The sequence below is a fragment of the Olea europaea genome, unplaced genomic scaffold (assembly GCF_002742605.1).
Source record: "Olea europaea var. sylvestris unplaced genomic scaffold, O_europaea_v1 scaffold1315, whole genome shotgun sequence".
In the NCBI taxonomy this organism is placed as follows: domain Eukaryota; kingdom Viridiplantae; phylum Streptophyta; class Magnoliopsida; order Lamiales; family Oleaceae; genus Olea; species Olea europaea.
The window spans coordinates 165,336-188,486 of NW_019230624.1; the positions used below are offsets into that span (position 1 = coordinate 165,336).

The following is a 23,151-nucleotide window of genomic DNA, read 5'->3' on the forward strand; positions in this document are numbered from 1 at the left end:
CTCCAGGAATCGAACTCTCCACCCTTGCTTCCAGCGTCCCAGCGAAGTGATTGTTCCACCAACTCGGCTGTGCCCTGGGGGGCACGTACACTCTTATATTGTTATGATGCTTGGCTGTGTTATAATTGTGAAATGTCATTTCTTGTGCTTTATCAATTGGTCATAGAGTGATTTCACTCCTGTTCACCTCTTTGAAAATTAACAGTAAAAAGTGCTTTTTAAAGGACAGAAAAAGCTAAAGTGGAACCAAAAAGTGTGCAGGAAGTAATACTTTTCCACGTCCCACTTCATAAACGAGACAAATCTCAAAAAGAGAGGCTGAAATTGAACGTCTAACAAATCGTTGAAATATACATTTGGTCCCTCAAGTTGTAGTAAAATTTTAGATTGGTCCTTAAAGTTTATTTTATTCCTAATCAGAAAATGAAGTTTTTAAAGGTTCCAATATTTTCACCCTGTTAAATTAACTACAACTTCTACTTGTATGCTTTTAACACAATTGTGAAATAAGTTTACCTTATAAACCATTTAATTTAAAATGAATAAAATTAGTACGGGATAAATGAATAGTAATATTTATAAATTTATCAAACGCTTGTTGGCAGTGCACAAGCTCACCAGATTCTACAGAATCGGCCATGGACATCGTAAAACTTCCACAGCTATTAGTCTTAGGTCCTCCGTCAGTTTTCAATGTATACGAACGAGAATTCTCGACCAAATTCCACATTCTGAAACCATATGAATCCCCACTCCCCACAGAAATTTACATGCAAACCCATGGGCAGCCGGTCAGGGCCATACTGTGCTCCGGAAAGAGCCAGGTAACAGCCCAGCTGCTCCGTCTACTCCCGTCACTCCAGTTAGTGATGGCGCCTGGCACTGGAGTTAATCATATAGATCTTCCTGAGTGCCGGCGCCTGGGAATATCTGTGACGAATACTGGTGATGTTTTCTCCCAGGACACGGCGGATTATGCTGTTGGGTTGCTGATTGATGTGCTCAGGAAAATTAGTGCCGGTGATCGGCATGTGCGCCGAGGAGCTTGGCCTGTCCATGGTGATTATTCCATTGGTGTGAAGGTAATCCATATCCATTCATATAATAAGCTCTGTGGACATCTATTGCTCTCCATTGTGCTTTTGGACTAATAGGTCTCATATTGTATCAATTTTTGTTACTTTCCATGGTGCTTTTGGACTAATTTCATTTTATGTTAATTTGAGCTTGTTGAGTCTATTGAGTTGCAACAACCATTCACGCATTTGTGTAGAAATATCCTTAAAATTGGGCTTGTAAGAAAACTTGTTTAGGGCTTGTTCGATAGTGATTATAATAATTGATTTTTTGATTGTTAGAGAGAAAAAGTGTGTCCCACCTGTGAGTGGCAAAATAAAAAATGATGAGTGAAATAGTGAAAATAACGGTAAAAAAATTAATTTTTGAGGTAAAAACTTGCTACCAAACGGGAGATTAAATGATTACATGATCTATTCCCTTCTTAGAATTGACAATAAGCTTGTCTTATATTTTCAACTAGGTGTCGACTAGTTGATTTTTAACTTAGCAGCATGTCTCAATAGATCATCATAGTCCGTTCCTTTTTTTTTCAAAATCGACATCAAAATTGTCTCATGTTTCCTACTAGGTGGCTTTGCAAATCTAGTCTTCAACTGATACCAATTATACTCATTCTGTTCCATTCACAACAAGAGTCCTCAAAAGGGTATTTAACCCTTGTTTGAGCCTCATTTTTCTAAACTCATTTTCAACCATACATTATTCAATAAAATAATTTGACACGTAACTCAAAAACTTTATCTTACCTTTTAACCACACATTTTCCAAAAAATTACTATTCATTAATATATTTTCCCCAAAATGAGGCTCAAACTGTTGGTGAGCTAAGTTAGTATTTGCAGTGAATCCTCCTGTTAAGTAGTCATGCATTATGTTAGGAACTCCCAATTCTCTAGCAAGATTTGTTTAAGCCACTTCGTTTCTTTTTATCCAAGTCACTTCTTTTTTTGTCGAAGTTACGAACCTTGCGGAGGAACCCTTAAATTTTCGGGGCATTGGATTCTCACCAATGTTTGCATTACTGAAGCCAACATTCTCGTTTTTATCAGATTAAGAAGTTTTTCGTTTCCAAGCAAAATTTCTTTCACTTTCATGATATCATCAAGAAGAGAACTGCAATCCCATTCTGTTTTCGAAAGGAAAGGGATCCAGATGATTGGAAATTTTTTCCAATCTAATTCTTCTGAAATTGATTGAACTGGTCTCGAAGCAGACCGGGTTGCATCTACCTCTAATAGAGGGAAAAATAGTCAATTTTGAAAGATCTTATTGTCAAACTCTTTTTTTTTTTTCCAAAAAAATCGTCTTCGGCTCCCTTGTCACCAGGTCACCAACTTTCTTGACCTTCCAGCACTGTGTAGGCGTTAGCCCCAATACATGGTCTTATGACTTTGCGGAGACCGTGTTTTTAGTAAACAGTCGTCCGAGCCTTATCACTGTGACCCCCTTTGTGAGGAGGCACCCCTTCTCCCGAAGTTACAAGGCTATTTTGCCGAGATCTTTAGAGAGAGTTGTCTCGTGCCCCTAGGTATTCTCTATCTACCCACCTGTGTCGGTTTCAGGTATAGACGTAATGATCTAGGCATTGTCGGAGAGAGGCTCAGTGAAATAGACATGTTTGTGAAGTGCGGACTAGCTGTACCTATACAGAAAGACCCTATGAAGCTTTACTGTTCCCTGGGATTGTGTTTGGGCCTTTCCTGCGCAGCTTAGGTGGAAGGCGAAGAAGGCCTCCTTCCGGGGGCTCGAGCCATTAGTGAGCTATCACTTTGGAAGAGCTAGAATTCTAAACTTGTGTCAGGATCTACGGGCCAAGGGACAGTCTCAGGTAGACAGATTCTATGGGACGTAGGCCAAAAGGTAACGGAGGCGTGCAAAGGTTTCCTTGGGCCAGACGGAGATTGGCCCTCGAGTGCAAAGGCAGAAGGGAGCTTGACTGTAAGACCTACCCGTCGAGCAGGGACCAAAGTCGGCCTTAGTGATCCAACAATGCCGAGTGGAAGGGCTGTCGCTCAACGGATAAAAATTACTCTAGGGATAACATGCTAATCTTCCCTAAGAGCTCACATTGACAAGAAGCATCCAATTTTATGTATTGATTGTGAACAACATTTTTTTTTTTTTATCATATTTTGAATTGTGTCTTACTACACCATTTAGATAATTGTTTCAAATTGTAACATGCGAATAACCGAACGTCAATTCATAATGTCATTTTACAAAATATTACTCGAAAAGGGCAAACTAACAATCTTCAACTTGCCCTTTTAGAGTATATGTGACATATCAAGAATACCCATCCCCTCAAGATGCCCATCAAAAACCTTAGCTTGTAAGGTATTGGTGAACGGATCTACACGATTATCTGCTGATGCAATCTTGCTAACTATAACGTCTCCTCAATTAACAATCTCTTTAACAGGGTGATATTTCCTCTCGACGTGCTTGCCTCGCTATGACTCCTTAGTTCTTTAGCATTGGCAACCGTTATACTATTATCGCAATATAGTGTTATGGGTCTCGTTGCTAAAGATACCACGTCAAGGTCCAAAAAAAGTATCTTAAAATATATAGCTTATTTACTAGCTTCACAAGCAACTACCTCCATGGTGGAATTAGTTATACAAGATTGCTTAATACTCCTCCATACCACTGCTCCGCCTCCTAGTGTAAATATTGAACCCGACGTAGACTTCCTAGAGTTACGATCGGATTAAAAATTGGAATCTATATATCCAATGGGATTCAGATCATGTCCTAAATAGACAATCATATATTCTATCATTCCCCGAAGATACTTAAGTATATGCTTCATCGCTACCTAATGTTCTAGTCCTAGATTGGACCAGCATAACAAATATTTGATCTAGCATGAAGCATAGCATACATGAAGCTTCCCACAGCTGAAGCATAAGGAACATTCTTCGTGTATTCAATCTCTGTTGGAGTCTTGAGAGAATGTTCGTTTGATAGATGAATTCCATGCCTAAAAGGAAGTTGTCACTTCTTGAAATTTTGCATCGTGAAACTAGATAATATTTTGCTAATATATGAAGTTTGGGATAATTCTATTTTTCCTATCTCATAAGATACGGATTCCCAAAATATAACAGGCTTCTCCTATGTCTTTTATATCAAACTACTTGTCAACCATTTCTTTACAGGTGACAATATCCCTAATCATTTCCAATGAGTAAAATTTCATCTACATAAAGATTCAGAAAAACTACTTTCTTCCCTTGCATATGATTGTATACACAGGGGTTAACTAGATTTTGGTCAAAACCATAGATCTTAGTGGTTTGATCGAATCTTACATTCCAACACATGGATGCTTGCTTGAGTTCAAAAATGGAGATTTGCTACTTGCAAACTTTTCTTTCATGGTTTTCTTTCACGAACCCTTGAGGTTACATCATGTAGATGGTCTCGTTAAGATGTCTGTGTAAACAAAGTCTACGACCCCCATTGCTTCCTTAAACGAAGTGTGATCTTCTTTTTACTCTGTATAGATCGCTTGAAAAGACTTTCCATAGAGCAAGTACCTAGAAGGTTGTTTCACAACCCACCCACTACGAGTAATGGTTGAAGGTGCCTGATTGTTCAATCTGACCAAAAGTTCTTGCTCTCCTCCCATTGCATGGTCCTGTCCTTGGTTAGGACCAAAGTCCTCATTATCCCCATTGTGAAGGGCATGTGGAGGTACAACAGTAGGTGTCTCGTTCTCTATTATCCCTGGTTCTATTTTTCCACAAGGGTTTGTGGATCAGTGACCATTGATTATGTAGGAGGTTCCAAGTCGTCACTATTTGATTCTATGCGGAAATTTGGAACCGGGTTGTTTTAACCACGTTCTAACACTTCTTCCAATAGAATCTTGCTAGTAGACTTGTATTCTTCTATATATCTATTCTCTAAGAAGGTTGCATTTGTACTAACAAATACCTTCTTGTCTAGAGAACTATTGAAATAGTAACTTCTTGTTCATTTTGGATATCCTATAAAGAAACAAACCCCTGATCTTGATTCCATCTTGTCTATCTTTCCCTTTAGCACATGTGTCAGACATCTTCCTATCCGAATGTAGTGCAAATTAGACTTGCGCCCACTTCACAATTTAGGAGGCATCTTGGAAACTGATTTGGATGGTACTAAATTCAAGATGTAAATGGCTATTAGTAGTGCATATCCCCAAAAAGGAAATAAGTCATTGATCTTACCATATCTAAAAGAGTTCAATTTTTTTCTTTTTGAGACACCATTCTATTAGGGAGTTCTTGGTGCACTCAATTGAGATAATATCCCATTATCCGATAAGTAGACCTTAAATTCTTAGGATAGATATTCGCCAGCCCTATCAGATCAAAAAGCCTTGATACTCTTACCCAATTGTTTCTCAACCTCCATTCGAAACTCATTGAATTTTTTCAAAGTCTCGGATTTGTGAGACATAAGATATATGTATCCAAATCTAGAGTAATCATTGTGAAGGTGATGAAGTACTCATATCCTCCCATAGCTTGAGTACTAATGGGTCAACAAATATCGGAATGCACCAATTCCAAAACTTCTTTAGCTCTTTGTCCCTTATCCTTAAAGGGCATCTAGGTCATCTTTCCTTATATATAAGATTCACAAGTTGGTATGGATTCCACCTCTGACTCATTTAAAAGTCCATCCTTCACCAATCTCTGGATCCTATTTAGATTAATATGATTCAACCTAAGATGTCATAAGAGAGTTTCATTAGTACTAGACGGCCTCTTTATTTTCTTATCAGTAGTAATATTATGTATAGAGCCAATTATAGGACATAAGGAATAGAGACTATTAACCATATGACCCTGAATATGTAATAGAATCATTTAACTTAATTACCTACATGGAACGGGTAAAAAGTACCAAATAACCAACACCATATAAAAGTACAATAGATACCAAGTTTCGTTTAAGTTCAAGAACTTAATAATAGTCATCCAAAATCAAATGTCTATGATTTTAAAAATATAAAGTAAAAGTGCTAAGAGCTTTGGCAGACAGTACTGTTTCTATGCCAACTTTAAGAGTGTATTTTCCTTCATTGAGGTGCTTGGTTTCCTGGAACCCTTGCAAAGATTTGCGAACATGGTTTGTAGCTCCAGAGTCTACAATCCAAATATTAGTATAATCAACCACTAAGCATAACTGAATAAATAGGATAGTGCCTTTACTTGCTGCTCCTTAGCAAGATGACATGGACAATTCCTCTTCCAATGACCTTTTGCCCACAAGAAAAACACTTTCCCTTTGGTTCCCCATCAGCAGTAGTTTTTTTCCCTTTTGACTTGCTATTGCTTTTTGTTCAGTCTCTTCCTCTTCTTTCCTCTTTTGACACCAGAAGGCCTTGAATTAAAGGGTCCGATAATTACAATCAAAGCACTCCACTTTTTGATTTCAGAACAATTTCAGCATTTTGGAGCTCTTTATTAATTTCATTAGAGACATGTCCATCTTGTGTAAATTATAATCAACTATAAATTGTGAGAACATCTCAATGAGAATCTTAATAACCATATCAATCTACGCCTCATAATCAATATCAGATCTTAAACCTCCGCGGCATTGAAATGACCAATCATGGTTCACATATGGTCCCTCACAGATGTGTCTAGTTGCATGCGCGTGTTCCTAATTACCCTAATAAAGGATTGCCTAGCTTGTCGGCTTTAATGTTCAAACATCTCTTGAAGACTTTTCATTATGTCAAAAGCAGTTTCCATGTTCTGATGTTTCGTTGTTAGACATTTGGCATGAATACCAAAATGTAGCAACGGGCCATCTCATCAAAATGACACCACTTTTCATATGCAGCTTTTCGAGATTTCGTGGAATTATCTTTAGGGGCTCTGAGACAATCTTCTGTCAGCACAAATTTTTGTTTTCAGCAATAAGAACAATGTTAAGATTCCTTTTCTAGTCAATGTAGTTTTCTTCCACAAGTTGGTTTTGTTAAGCATCATTGATAACGGATTAAGCGACATTTTGCTGTAAAATTAACGATTCCCCTGTAATAAAATGAACAATAATCTTTGTATGATGCATGTATATGAGTATGCAAATGTAGACCCAAAATTATATTTTCAACTAAAGACCTTAAACCTTACAACTTTTAATACGCCCTTTATAGGAGGTCAATGTAATTGCCAATAAGGTTGAGACCCTCTCACTCATTTTATTAAGCTAGGCATCTCATGTCACAATAAAAATGAGGTTTGATTATCATTTGACCTATGAATAATTTTGTTGTAACTTGTTATAGGAAGTCCTCCAAAAAATTCATATATAATTATAATAACCTCCGCCAATAATTTTTAAAACATCTAAAATATATAAGATGTCATCCATAGAATAATCATCTCATTATTCCATTTTAAAAACATTTCATTATGAGGTCCAATTTTAGTTAATATAAAATAATATAGTCTTCTTATAGGGAGACCGATGTAATTTAATATTAAATATACGTATTTTAATAACAAATTGGATAACAGGGGAGGCTGCATGTTTATACATGCTTATAAACCCTTTCCCACTTATTATTTTGAACCATTGAATTTTCATTTAATAATTAATGTGCCAAATAAGAGCAATTATAATGGCACAATTTTTTTTAACCACATCTAATTAATTTAGAGTGATGAAAAAATATCATATACTAATGTATATGATTTTAGTACACCGAGTGATATTTTATTTAATCTATATGACATGTAATAATCATATATTTATTCATCATCCAGAAAATGATAAAAATAATAATTAAATGAATTGTAATCGCTTATGGTCCATCTTAAGAATTTAAATTACAACATAGATTAAAGCGTTCAATTGGGCCACATTTTTGTCCTATTCTTCAATCTCCTTGTAGTCCAACCCATGCAATGTCCGAAAATTGGGTCAATTTAATTTTTAGTCTCAATCCTTAAAACAAAAAGCCTTTATCCAACAAGATTAGTCGAAGTCTCAAGGGAAAGCTCAAAATTCAAAATTAACCTAATTTCACAAACCCTAGCAGATCCACCATATATCAAGCTTCACCACCTTTCTCCTGCGATGGCACCGACGGCAACGACCTCAAAAGAGGTCGCCACTTCTGTCGCCTCTGGGAGGTGAATGCAAGCAGCCGCAACCACTGCACCATGTACAAATGCTTCATTATCTAAATTCTCGTAAAATATAGCTCGAGCCAAAAGTTTGAAAGATAATTTATTTAGATGTATTTACTGACAAAAAGATTAACAAGATCTCACACACCAATTTAAAATGCTCTCAACACTGATTGATGTCCTAGGATGACAATTTGATAGCATTATATTTGATATATATATGGCGCGCATAAAGTGTAAATGTATTCGATTCTAATACAAAAAATCTCCAAATGAAAATGGAGCAATTACCAAAGATGATCTCATTGAAGAGGTACATACTTTTGATGAGTATTTAGACATAATAAATTATAAAACTTCAGAAAAAGTTTAGTTACCTAAAATAATGAAACTTGAGATATGTAAAAAGATATAGAATCGAAAAAAAGATTATCAACAACAATTTTACACGTGATGTATTGTATCATATAGCGAGGAATCAAAATAAATATTAAAATATATCGATCAAAGTAATGATTGGCCAAATAAAAAGAACAATCTTATATTGAATTTAATAGATAAACTTGAAGTTTCTGGATATACAGTCCGAACATCAAAATGTGTACTATTATGCGAAATGAAAATGGAAAAGTAAAATCGTAATATGAAATGAACAATTCTTTACATAATAAATATCGCAAAGACTTATATAAATAGATAAGTTATCATGTGATAGATGTAATCACAGTCTCTACATTATTAAAATGACAATTCATGAAATTTTATATGCATATAATAAATGTGATTATTGTTAATTTATCTTACATATAAATTTAATACTATTCTTGAAAAATTTAATATGCTTGAAGCATAATTCAAATGATATTATCATGATGGAGAATAAGTACGAGTTATACTCTTTGTCCCTTGATTGAGGTTTTGTTCCATTGGATTTTCCGATAAGCTTTTTAATGAGACAATTTTTATAGCGTGATCAAAAGAATAATGTACTCTTTTTCTTTCATTAAAAATTTTCACCTAGGATTTTTCTTAATAAGTTTTTAATCAGGCATATTCTTTGTGCAATAGTGTCCTTATCCTACAACGCATTTATCCTCAAAAGGTACTCTTATATGTACGAGACTCTCGAAAATATCAACAAAAGCTATTTTTCGAATTATCATGTTACAAAATTCATTAAATGTTGATAAATATTTCGTATGAAAAGGGCATTATCTAAAGACTATGCAAGACAATATGAGACGTACTTACTAAAAATTGTAATATTGAAAATATTGATGTGCGAGATATGGATAGCTTGATACAAGAATTGAAATCAAGAAAGTAGTTGTACCCTTTTTCTTTCGATCAAGTTTTTTCATTAGATTTCTTTATAAGGTTTTAACAAAGCAACATTTACTACTCCAAATCATTTGTACTATTTTTTCATTTGTTGGCATTTTTGTCTTATCGAATTATTTGCCAAACAAGATATCAATAAAATAGTTGTTATAGAAATAATCATCAAAGGAGGAGTATTGTAAAATAATGGGATGATTATTTAGTATTATCATGATACATAAATAAATTTTATCTAGACTATAAAATCTAATTCATTTCAATTGTAACTTTTATTTTGATTCCTATAAATATAGAGTATTGATTCTTAATAATACACACTAAAATTTTGACTTATATTATCTTCACTTTTTTCTCTTTTTATAACATTTGTATTATTGTGATGTTTGGTTGTTGTATAGTTGTGAAATGTCATTTCTCGTGCTGTCTTTGCTTTATCAATCAGTCATAGAATTATTTTCACTCTTTCTGTTCACGTCTTTAAAAATTAACAGTAAAAAGTGCTTTTTAAAGGATAGAAGATGCTAAAGTGATACTTTTGCACTTTCCACTCCAAACTTCATAAAGGTCGTAAATGTCAGAATGAGCGGCTAACAAATCGTTGAAATAGACATTTGGTCCGTCAAGTTGTAGTGAGATTTTAATTTGGTCCTTAAAGTTTATTTTATTCCTAATCAGAAAATGAAGTTTAAATGGTTCCAATATGGTCACCCTGTTAGTAAAATTAACGACAAGTCGACAACTTCTACTTGTATGCCTTTAACACAATTGTGAAATAAATTAACTTTATAAACGAGCTTTTTTGGGCCCCATTAAATGCTAAGAATATAATCTTGAATAGTAAATTATTGGAGAATGTTTGATTAAAAATAAGGAAAAAAAAGTTTAACTTTGTGCGTAGTATTATTTTATGAGTTCTATTACACGTACAAAACAATTTTTTATAAATACCTTACAGAATACACACAATATGGGGTGGGTAAGTTATTTTTTGGATTATTTTACTCACCTCATGTGAGTATCTGAAATTCTTCTTTCTTATTTTATTGAACAATGTGTGGTTGGAAAAAATAGAGAAAAATATATTTTCTAAAAAATGGAATCAAACATTTATTTAGAAATGAATAAAATGAGTATGGGATAAAGATTTACAGTTTGTTTGGAAGTGATTTTTTGCCCCTAAAAAATTAATTTTTTGACTGTTATTTTATTATTCCAATCGTCATATTTGAATTCTTCTCTCACAAATGGACCTCACTTTTCTCCTAACCGTCAAAAAATCAATTCTCAAAATCACTCTCAAACATGCTACTGTCTCTTTAGAAATTTTTTGGCAGATGAAAAGTTATTTTTGTGCCTTTTTTTTTCCACAATGGGTCCCACATCTCTCACAATTGGTCAAAGATTGCAGCTTCCAACGGTCACTTTTTTCCTTCCAACGAGTATAATTTTGCTTTTAAGCTGCACCAGACCGGCCGTTAATGTTGGTGTACAGAAAAGTCTCAAATTGTGGGTCTCACATAAATATTTTATTGTCAAAAAAATCACCCCTGTCCCATCTCACACCTGCTGCTTATCTATGAATATTCTGTAAAGGCTTTATCGGTACATGGATAAATGAATACTAATTTTTATAAATTTATCAAAAACTTGTCGGCAGTGCACAGGCTCACCAGATTCTACAGAATAGGCCATGGACATCGTAAAACTTCCAGAGCTATTAGTCTTAGGCCCTCCAATTCTTTTCAAAGTATACGAAAGAGAATTCTCGACCAAATTCCACATTCTGAAACCATATGAATCTCCACTACCCACAGAAATTTACTTACAAACCCATGGGCAGTCGGTCAGGGCATTGCTGTGCTACGGGAAGAGCCCGGTAACAGCCCAGATGCTCCGTCTACTCCCGTCACTCCAGTTAGTGATGACGGCTGGCACTGGAGTTAATCAGATAGACCTTCCTGAGTGCCGGCGCCTGGGAATCTCTGTGGTGAATACTGGTGATGTTTTCTCCGAGGACACGGCGGATTATGCTGTTGGGTTGCTGATTGATGTGCTTAGGAAAATTAGTGCCGGTGATCGGCATGTGCGCCGAGGAGCTTGGCCTGTCCATGGTGATTTTTCCCTTGGTGTGAAGGTAATCCATATCCATCCATATAATAAGCACTGTGGACATCTGTTGCTCTCCATAGTGCTTTTGGACTAATAGGTCTCATATTGTGTTAACTTTTGTTACTTACTATGGTGCTTTTGGACTAATAAGTTTCGTGTTATGTTAATTCGAGCTTGTTGGATCTATTCAATTGCAACAACCATTCACACATTTGTGTAGAACTATCCTTAAAATTGGGCTTGCAAGAAAACTGTTTAAATGATTACATGATCTATTCCCTTCTTAGAATCAACAACTAGCTTGTCTTATATTTTCTACTGGGTGTCAACTAGTTGATTTTTAACTTGGCAGAATGTCTCAATAGGATCATTATAATCCGTTCCTTTTTTCAAAATCGACATCCAAATTGTCTCATGCTTCCTACTAGGTGGCTTCGCAAATCCAGTCTTCACATTCTGTTCCATTTACAACAAGAGTCCTCAAAAGGGTATTTAACCCCCATTTGAGCCTCAATATTTCAAAACTCATTTTCAACCTCACATTTTCCAAAAAAAAAAAAAAAAAAACTACACGTAATTCGAAAACTTTATCTTACTTTTTAACCACACTTTTCCAAAAAAATACTATACATTAATACATATTTTTCCCTAAATTGGGCTCAAAATGTTGGTTATTAGATTTAATCACCACAATAGGAAATTAATTTTCCTTTGATGATTAAATCCATATGAATAAACGATTTTAGATCACCTTGAGATCATTGAATATTTTTAAATCCTTACACATAAAGGGGAGATGATAACCTTGAAGGAACTTTTAATTGTCTAGTCAATTGCTTCCTCCCTTATGCTCCTTTAGGCGCCTCCCTCTTTTGGGAAATGTAATGTGGCTAGCCCTAAAACCATATGAAAATATGCTCATAAACGGGCATATTTATAATATTCAATAAGGGTTTGAAAATTGTACAAATTTCCTTAGGACTTTATTGTTGTAGACAAATTAAGTAACACATCTTTATTGGAGCCAAGAGAGGGACCCAACCGAACTCACATAACTCGAGCTCCAATACATTTTCCTAATTGGGTCAACTGTTGACCAATTGAGATACATCTACTATTCTCGGCTCATTCTACCAAAAAATCGAAATTATACTCTCGAGTTGAATGATAGTTATAGGAGAAAATTATGATCCGATAACAATATCCGCCCACTATCGTTACACAAGTCAACCCTCATTTGACTGTCATTATGTTGAAAACGACAAAATGACCGTTTTGCCCTTCAACTTGCATTATCCTCTAAGTTTCATTTTTATAAAGCAAATTCGTTGTGATCAAAATATAAATTTCAATGATTTCATCATTGGATTACTGAGCTCAAGTTTAATTTGCCTATAGAATTACCCTTAGAGTGACGAATGTCTCATCTTGATGATTAATAGATTCCATTTTCGCAAGTATATAATCTCTAATTGTTTTGACCTGATTCTCAAAACACCAAGATCAATATTCTATTTAAGACTTCACTTACTGGTGCCTCAAAGAACTTGAACTAACAATCAAAGGTACATTACCCGCTCATGATTTAGGTTACCTGTTTGATAATTGAGTAGAGTCTCATTTCGAGCAGTCATAAATGAGTCATCTACGCGGTCTCGTTCAATGTACTTCAAAAACACATTATTGTTCTTATTCTAAAATCTAAACAAATCTTAATAAAAACAATACAATTTTATCAACATAAAGCGTCCAACTTTATGTACTGATTGTGAACGACATTTTAATCACATCACAAATTGTATCTTACAACACCCGGACCGTTAAGTATACAATTTGTGACATTCTATATGATCATGGAACCTTAGATAATCGTTTCAAATTGTAACATGCAAATAATCGAACGTCAATTCATAATGTCATTTTACAAAATACTACTCGAAAAGGTCATCAGACTAATAATCCCCCACTTGTCCTTTTAGAGTATATGTGACATATCAAGAATACCCATCAAAAGCCTTAGTTGGTATGATCTTGGTGAACAGATCCGCAAGATTATCCGTTGATGCAATCTTGCTAACCATCACGTCTCCTCGATGAACAATTTATCTAATAAGGTGATATTTCATCTCGATGTGCTTGCTATGATAATGACTCCTTAGTTCTTTAGCATTTGCAACCGCTCCATTATTATCGCAATAAAATGTTATGGTTTCCATTGTCAAAGGTACCACGTCAAGGTCCCAAAGAAACTTCTTAAACCATACAGCTTCTTTAGTAGCTTCACAAGCGGCTACATATTCTGCCTCCATTGTGGAATCAGCAGTACGAGATTGCTTGATATTCTTCCATACCATAGCTTCATCTCCCAATGTAAATACTGAACCTAGTAGACTTCCTAGAGTTACAAACGGATTGAAAATCGGAATTAGTAAATCCAATGGAATTCAGATCATGTCCTGAATAAACAAGCATATAATCTCTCGTTCTTCGAAGGTACTTGAGTATATGCTTCACCACTACCCAATGTTCTGGACCTAGATTGGATTGATAACGACTAACAATACCCATAGCATATCAAATATCGGGTATAATGCAAAGCATAACATACATGAGGATTTGCTTTGTGAATTTAGATAATATTTTGTCAATGTATGAAGTTTGGGATAACGCTATCCTTCTGTTTTTCTTATTTCGTAAGATACAGATTCACAAAATGTAACTAGTTTCTCCTAAATCCTTCATATCAAACTGCCATGAGAACTATTTTTTTATAGACTACAATGTCCCAATATCATTTTCAATGAGTATAATGTCATTTACATAAAGATTTAGAATAAGTACTTGCTTCCCTTACATACGCTTGTTACTTAGATTTTTCATCCAGATTTTGGTCAAAACCATAGGTCTTAATGGCTTGATCAAATCGTACATTCCAAGTCCTGGACGCTTGCTTCAGTCCATAAATGGACCTCACTTTAACTTGCGAACTTCCCTTTCATGGCCTTCTTTCACGAACCCTTCAAGTTACATCATATAGATGGTCTAGTCAAAACGTCCATTTAAAAATGTTATCTTGACGTCCATTTGCCAAATCTCATCATCTTAGTAAGTAGCAATAGATAAAAGGATTTGAATAGATTAAAGCATAGCAATTGGTGAGAAGGTTTCTTCATAGTCATTACCTTTTCTTTGGGTAAAACCCTTGTCCACTATCCTTGCTTTGAATGTTTCAACCTTCCCATCTACACTTCTTTTCCTTTTATAGACCCACTTACATTCTATAGGTTTGACCCCATTAGATGCATCTATAAGATCCCAAATTTTGTTGAAATACATAGATTCCATCTCTAAGTTCATGACAGATTTTCATGATTCAAAGTCTACATCCTCCATTGTTTCCTTAAACGAAGTGAGATCTTCTTCTTGTTTTGTAGAGATCACCTGAAAGGACTATGCGTAGAGCAAGTACCTAAAAAATGGTCTCACAATCCTTCCATTATGAGTGATGATTGAAGGTGCCTGATTGCCCAATCTGACCAAAGGTACTTTCTCTCCTCCTACTGCTTGGTCCTGTCCTTGGTTAGGATCGAATTCCTCATTATCCTCATTGTGAGGGGCATATGGAAGTACAACAATGAGTGTCTTGTTCTCTACTACCTCTAGTTTTGTTTCTTCACGAAGCTTTATGGGCATCACTTGCTCACTTACCTCATCAGCAACCATCGGTTCTGTAGGAGGTTCCGAGTTATCACTATTTGATTCTATGCGAAAATCTGGAACCGGATTGTTTGAATCATGTTCTAATACCTTTTCCAATGGAATCTTACTTATAGACCTTTGTTCTTTTATATACTTGTCGTCTAAGAAGGTTGCATTTGTATTAACAAATATCTTTTTATCTAATGGACCACTGATGTAGTAACCTCTTATTCCTTTTGGATGTCCTACAAAGAAATAAACATCTAATCTTGATTCCATCTTATCCGTCTTTCCCTTTAGCACATGTGCCGGACACCCCTTATCCGAATGTGTTGCAAATTAGGCTTACGCCCATTCCACAATTTAAGAGGCATCCTGGGGACTGACTTAAATGGTACTAAATTCAAAATATAAATGGTTGTTCGTAGTGCATATTCCCAAAAGGAAATAGACAACAAGTAATACCTCGTCGTTGATCTTACCATTTCTAAAAGAGTTCGATTTCTTCTTTTCAAAACACCATTCTGGTGGGGACTCTTGGTGCACTCAGTTGGGATAATATCCCATTATCCGGTTAGTAGACCTTAAATTCTTGGGATAGATATTCACCACTTCGATTAGATCGAAGGTCCTTGATACTCTTACCCATTTGTTTCTTAACCATCGTCCGAAACTCTTTGAATTTCTCCAAAGCTTCGGATTTGTGAAACATAAAGTATGTGTATCCAAATTTAGAGTAATCATCGGTGAAGGTGTGAAGTACTCATATCCTCCCCTAGCCTGAATACTAATGGGTCTATAAACATCGGAATGTACCAGTTTCAAAACTTCTTTAGCTCTTAGTCCATTAGCCTTAAAGGGCTTGTTGGTCATCTTTCCTTCTATACAAGATTCACTAGTATGGATTCCACCTCTAACTTATTTAAAAGTTCATTCTTTACCAATCTTTGAATTCTATTTAAATTAATATAATCCATCTTAATATGCCATAAAAGAGTTTTATTAGTACTAGACGACTTCTTTCTTTTCTTAGCAGTAGTAGTATTACATATAAAGCCATTCATAGAAATTAAGACATAAAAACTATTAACCATATGGCCCAAACATATAACTTAATTATTCAACTTAATAATCACCGTGAAATGGGTAGAAAGTACCGAATAACCAACACGATATAAAAGTGCAACGGAAACCAAGTTCCATGTAGGTTCTGGAACATAATAATAGTCATCCAAGATCAAATATATACGATTTTCAAAATATAAAGTAAAAGTGCCAATAGCTTTAGCAGTCACTTCTCCTCATGTACCTACTTTAAGAGTGTACTCCCCTTCACTGAAGTGCTTAATTTCTTGGAACCTCGGCAAAGAATTGTAAATATGATTAGTAGCTCCAGAATCTACAATCCAGGTATTAGTAGAATCGATCACTTAGAATGACTACTGCCTTTACCTTAGCTAGGTGATCTGGGCAATTCTTATTCTAATGACACTTTTATCCACAAAAATGCACTTTCCCTTTAGTTTCCCATCGGCAATAGTTTTATTTCCTTTTGACTTGCTATCTTGGTTTTGCTTGGTGTCGTCAACTTTTTTCCTCCTTTGCCACCAGAAAGCTTAGGATGAGAGGGTTTGACTGTTGCAGTCAAAGCACTTCTACTTCTGACTTTTAGATCAAAATCAACTATAAATTGTGAGAACATCTCAGGGAAAGTCTCAAGAACTATGTCAATCTGCGTCCCAAAATCAGTACGAGCTCCTAAAACCTCCATAGCATTGAAGTGACCAAATCATGATTAACATATGGTCCTTCACGGATGTGTCTGATTTTATGCACGTGTTCATAATTGCTCTAATGGTGGCTTGACTAGTTTCTTGGCTTTGATGTCCAAGCATTTCTTAAAAACTTTCCATTATGTCAAAAGCAGTTTCCATGTTCTGATGCTTCCATTGCGATACATTTGACGTGGATGTCAAAATATTGCAACATGCCATCGCATCAAAATGATATTACTTTTCATATGTAGCCTTTTGATATTTCATGGAATAATCTTTAGGAGCTTTGGGACAATCTTCAGTCAGCACACATTTGTGTTTTTCAACGATAGAACAATATTAAGATTCTTTTTTCAGTCAACGTAGTTTTCTTCCACAAGTTGGTTTTTGTCAAGTATCATCGATAATAGTTTAAGCGACATTTTTCTATAAAATTAACTATTTGCGTATTAATAAAATGAACAATAATATTTGTATGATACATGTATACGAGTATGCAAATATAAACTCAAAACTATATTTTCAACCAAAGACCTTAAGTCCTTACAACTTTTAACATGTTCCCTATAGTAGGTCAATATAGTTGTCGACAAGGTTGGGACCCTTCCACTCATTTTATTGAGTTGGGTATCTCATGCCACAATAAAGATAAGGATTGATTATTATTTGGCCTATGAATAATTTTGTTGGAACCTTTTACAAGAAATTATCCAAAATTTCATATATAAGTATAATAATCTCCGCCAATAATTTTTAAAATATCCAAAGTATATAAGATGTCATCTATAAGATAATCATCCTATTATTCCGTTTTAAAAAATTCTATTATGAGATCCAGTTTTAGTTAATCTATAATAACGTAGTCATTCTATTGGGAGACCAATGTAATTCGATACTAAACATACGTATTTTAATAACAAATTGGATAATGCAACAGGCCGCAGGTTTATACATGCTTATAAACCCTCTCCCACTGGAATGTGGTCCAATTGAATACTTTAATCTATGTTGTAATTTAAATTCTTAAGATGTGCCATAAGTGATTATAATTCATTTAATTATTGCTTTTATCGCTTTATGGATGATAAATGAATGTACAATTATAACATGTCATGTAGATTAAATGAAACACTCCGTACACTAAAATCATATACATTAGTATTGGATATCTTTTTCATCACTTTAAATTAATTAGAGGTTAAAAAATTATATTTACTAATCAATGTGGCATAATAATTGTTTGTATTTGGCACAAATTTTCTTGAATTTTATTGTAGAAGACTAATTAAGTCACACTTTTATTGGAGCCAAGAGAGGGACCTAACTAGACTCACATGACTCAAGCTCCAATAGATGTTTCTAATTGGTCGACTCTTGACCAATTGAGATACATATCTTAATTCCGACTCATTCTACCTAAAAATCGAGATTGCATTCTTAAGTTGAGTGACAATCATAACAGCAAATTATGATCTAATAACAATATCCTTCGATTATCGTTCCACAAGTCAACTCCTATTTGGCCGTTGATATGTTGAAAACAACAAAATGACCATTTTTCCCTTCAACATGTATTACCCTCTAAGTTCCATTTTCATAAAGCGAATTCGTTATGATCAAATCACAATATAAAGTTCAACGATCTCATCATCAGACTACTGAGCTCAAGTTCAATTTGCCTTCCCTTAGAGTGATGATCGTTTCATCTCGATGATTAATGAATTCCACTGTCGCAAGTATATGATATCTAATTGTTTCAGTCCGATTCCTAAAACACCGATTTCAATTTTCTAATTTAAACTTCACTAACTGGTGTCTCAAAGAACTTGAACTAGCAATCAAAAGTACATTTCTCGCTCAGAATTTAAGTAACTTGTTTGATAATAGAGTATAATTTCAATTCAAGCGAAATTAGTCATCTACACAATCCCATTCAAAGTGCATCTTTAACACGTTATTGTTCTTATTCCAAAATCTAGACAAATTTTAAGAAGAACAATGCAATCTTATCAACATAAAGAGTCCAACTTTATGTACTAATTGTAAACGATATATTTTTTATCACATCATGAATTGAATCTTACTATAATTGAACTATTGGGTATACAATTTGTGACATCCTATATAATCATGGAACCTTAGATAATTGTTTCAAATTTAAAACGTGAATAACCGAACGTCAATTCATAATGTCATTTTACAAAATACTACCCGAAAAGGGAATCAAACTAACACGAACAAAGGCTAATTTGATACTATTGTTAATGTTACAAGAAAATTAGGCAGGCCTTACTGCTGTTATGTACTAATACTTTTATGCTTCATGTTTGTCTATTAATGAAGAAAATAATTGCAAATAACCATTTCCACCTTGTAAATCTATATTTCGTAACCATTGACTGAAAAATAGCACCAGATTAAAGTAAAATACCATGATATATCCAATCTTGCATAATGTTAGAGAAAAATGTTGTAGGAAATTAACTTCTTCGATTCATTTGAAAAGGTTATAAGGACTTGGGAGATATGTTTAATGCAGTAAATTAAACATGATAACTAGCACGTCTCTCTCATTGGCATATTATGTTATCAATGAAATAATATTAATACCTTGTATAAAGGCATAAACATTGTGAGCATGTAGTCTTTTACAGGTTGCAAACTAAGATATCATACCTTGATGCAAATTTTTAGCAAATAATTTGCTTTCAAGCCTGCCTGGCTGCTGAAAATCAAGAAAAAAATGAAAGAACATCCTATTGGATTTTAATTTTAAATAGACTGTTAAAATTCTATGTTCAATCTATCGTACATGCCAGAGGGTCCAGTGTCATTATCAAGAATTCTATAGAAGAGAAAAAATACTTGAATCCATAATGATGAATCAATGGGGTTTGAGATCTTCCACAGTCTAATCACGGTACTCACTGCTTACTTTCTCACAAATAAGAATGAGGAGATGTACAATCGTGAAAGATTAACTTTTGGGGAACCATAAACTGGACCTACTTGATTAGATAGCCCATAAAACAATTGTTAATTAAACATAAAAACTCATCATAGGAAATAATATACCGACCTATCCCTATTAGACAACTTTCCTAGCGAATTCTATTTGTTCTTTGCTGCTTTGTGTTTGGAGATTACCTTGTAGTCTCAGTGGGAGTAATGATGATTAACGTCGTTGGGCAGCCTAAATATTGCCATGACTAACACAATTCGGAGGACAAAAACCAGTTCTCCATGCACCTGAATCACGTAGCTTACCCAATAATAATGTAAGTTCATATTGATTAATAAGTGGAAGTTTAAAATTAAAATTATAGCTCATTAGGTAACATGATTGGATTTTCTCTTCGCCACATTGACCTAATTTTCTTTCTGTATTTTGTTCAGTTGGGAGGCAAACAAGTCGGAATTGTTGGGCTAGGCAACATTGGCTCAAAGGTTGCAAGAAGGCTTGAGGCCTTTGGATGCATAATTTCATACAACTCAAGAACCAAGAAGTCATCAGTTCCCTATAGTTTCTATCCCAATGTTTGTGAACTTGCATTGAACAGCAACATCCTATTCATTTGTTGTTCCTTAACAGAACAAACTCGTCACCTGATTAACAAGGATGTTATGACTGCACTAGGGAAGGATGGGATCATAGTCAATGTCGGTCGAGGACCGATCATCGATGAGTCGGAACTCGTGAAATTCTTGGTGGAAGGTGAAATTGCGGGTGCTGGTTTGGATGTGTTTGAGAATGAGCCTACTGTACCTAAAGAGTTGTTTGGATTGGATAACGTTGTCATTACGCCACATCGTGCTGCCTTCACTCAGCAGGCATTTTTTGAAGCTTTCAATGTTTTGGTGGCAAATTTAGAGGCTTTCTTCTCAAATAAACCTTTGATTACTCCTGTATAGGTGAATGAATCATGTATTTATATTGTGCAAGTAATTTCTTGGCAAATATGTAATTCCAATATCGTGTATGTTGTTAAACATTGTCACTATCCTTTATCTGGATAGGTATGTACTTATGAGCGACTACGCTAACTTTGCCCTGAATTCCATTTTCTACATATCAATAGCGATCTAGTTATTAATATGTAGCCATTCTGATTGAGAAAATAAGGAATTGCTACTCATAAAGTTGAACTAGATTTTCATGATTTTTTTTTTGCCACTTTGTGTTCGGTTTTGGATATTGAGTGAGTTGGGTTGAGTTGACTTGACAAGAGATCTAGACGACCCTTCCTATCATGCAGCCTAACAAAATTTCAAATTAACCCGCATCGAAAGCTAACAGTGCAGCATTACAAAATTGAAAAATGAGAATAGGCACACTACCCCACAAAAATAAGATATTAAATTAATACCCTTAATACTAATTAGAACTAAAATTCCCAGTATAAATTATGCCCAAAACTCGGAAAACCCAAAAGAAACCCACAAATTGATTATCACTTTTTTGAGTTTTGTCACTTTTTAATTGTTGTCATTTTTCGTGTAATAGTCTTTCTTTTTATTCTTTTTTGGGGATTGTGAGTTAATTATATCACAAGAATATTGACTTAAAGAAATATGATGTCACTATATACCTTAACTCCTTCAAAAAAAGTTACATAGACTTTAAACTTCATAAAATTGTTGCCTAATTTAGCTTATGTGTAAATATAAGAATACACCGGTTATTTTGTTGATTGAATTGCATATCAATGACAACAATGACAATTTGGTCTCTTTTTAACAGTTAAAAAAATGACATGGCATATGCGTTTTAACAAAAGTTGTTGCATGTGCATTCTATTAAGACAATAATTTCAATCATTTTGTCACTTTTATATTCGTTATCTTATTCTTCTTTGTCTCCTTAACATGTGAAGATTTTAATTTTGTCGATATCTACAAAACTAGAACAAATAAAATAGTGTGAGACTCTTTTTTAACAAGGTGACAGAGTATAACACTTTAAAATTTTAGCACATTAACTAATAGGCAAAAGACAAATAAAATGCTACAATATATTACTTTTTAATTTAAAGTAAGGTTTGAATTCATATTCATATTTAAATTTTTACAAACTCACATGTATGCATCTGTTTAATTGATCCAACAAATTCAAATGAGTTAGACTGCGATGATGATTTTTTTTTTTTTTTTTAAAGAAAAAAGGGATTGACAGAGAACGTTGCTATCAAGTTTTACCAACTTAATTCATATCTAAATACAGAGAAATTGTTACACCATGTCACCTTTTAATAAAAAGTAGGGTTTGAATTCATATTCATTTTATTTAAATCTTCACAAACACTTACGTATGCATATACTTAATTGATCCAAAAGAGTTCAAATCAGATAGGCTACAATATTTTTGAAAAAATAAATAAAAAGTGATAGAGAATGTCACTTTTCCTCATTTTCACTAATACCTTGTATGCATCACTTGATTTGATCCAAAATTGGTTTATCATATATATTAACTCAGTCAAATACATACAAATCTAAATTTCAGTATATACCAACTCAAAATTATTAATCTTAAAATAAAATTTCATATGTACTAGAAAAAAAACCTCAACAACATTAAAATCAAACAAAATGTGAACTAAGTTAATCAAAAGTCCAAAACATACAAATCTTTAGATTTGGGTTGATTATTTGTATATTTGGGGAAGAAAACTTTGAAGAAAATTAATTGAATTAACCCTTGATCTTGTTTTAGTCTTGATTTGTCTAATATTTCCTCTTACGATTTCGATTTTGCAAAAATTTGAGCTTGGAGGATTTCGATTTGGAGCTGATAATTGCCTTTGTTTGTTCTTTTCTTTAGGTTTGACGTAAATAATTGGTGAAATTAGATGAAACTATAGCATTTATAGTTTAGCCCATGTTTCTCATGATTTTTCAAAAATTCCAAACTTAAGTGAATTTTTGTAAATACTGTTTCAAATTAAACCCTTGTTTAAGCCCCATTCTTTTTATAAAAATGAATTTTTGAATAATGTATTGAT

General features: G+C 34.1%; 1 protein-coding gene across 2 annotated transcripts; it reads left to right on the forward strand.

Moving 5' to 3' along the window:
* Positions 1-609: 609 nt before the first annotated feature.
* On the forward strand, positions 610-21,295 carry LOC111374942 (glyoxylate/hydroxypyruvate reductase HPR3-like). 2 transcript variants are annotated; one of them, XM_022997705.1, is made up of 2 exons: positions 610-1,082; positions 20,546-21,295. In XM_022997705.1, the coding sequence occupies exons 1-2, from the start codon at positions 639-641 to the stop codon at positions 21,059-21,061; spliced, it is 960 nt and encodes a 319-aa protein (XP_022853473.1). In that variant the 5' UTR covers positions 610-638; the 3' UTR covers positions 21,062-21,295. The 2 variants fall into 2 exon arrangements, with proteins under 2 accessions (XP_022853473.1, XP_022853472.1); XM_022997704.1 differs by lacking the exon at positions 610-1,082 and adding an exon at positions 11,180-11,700.
* Positions 21,296-23,151: the final 1,856 nt, after the last annotated feature.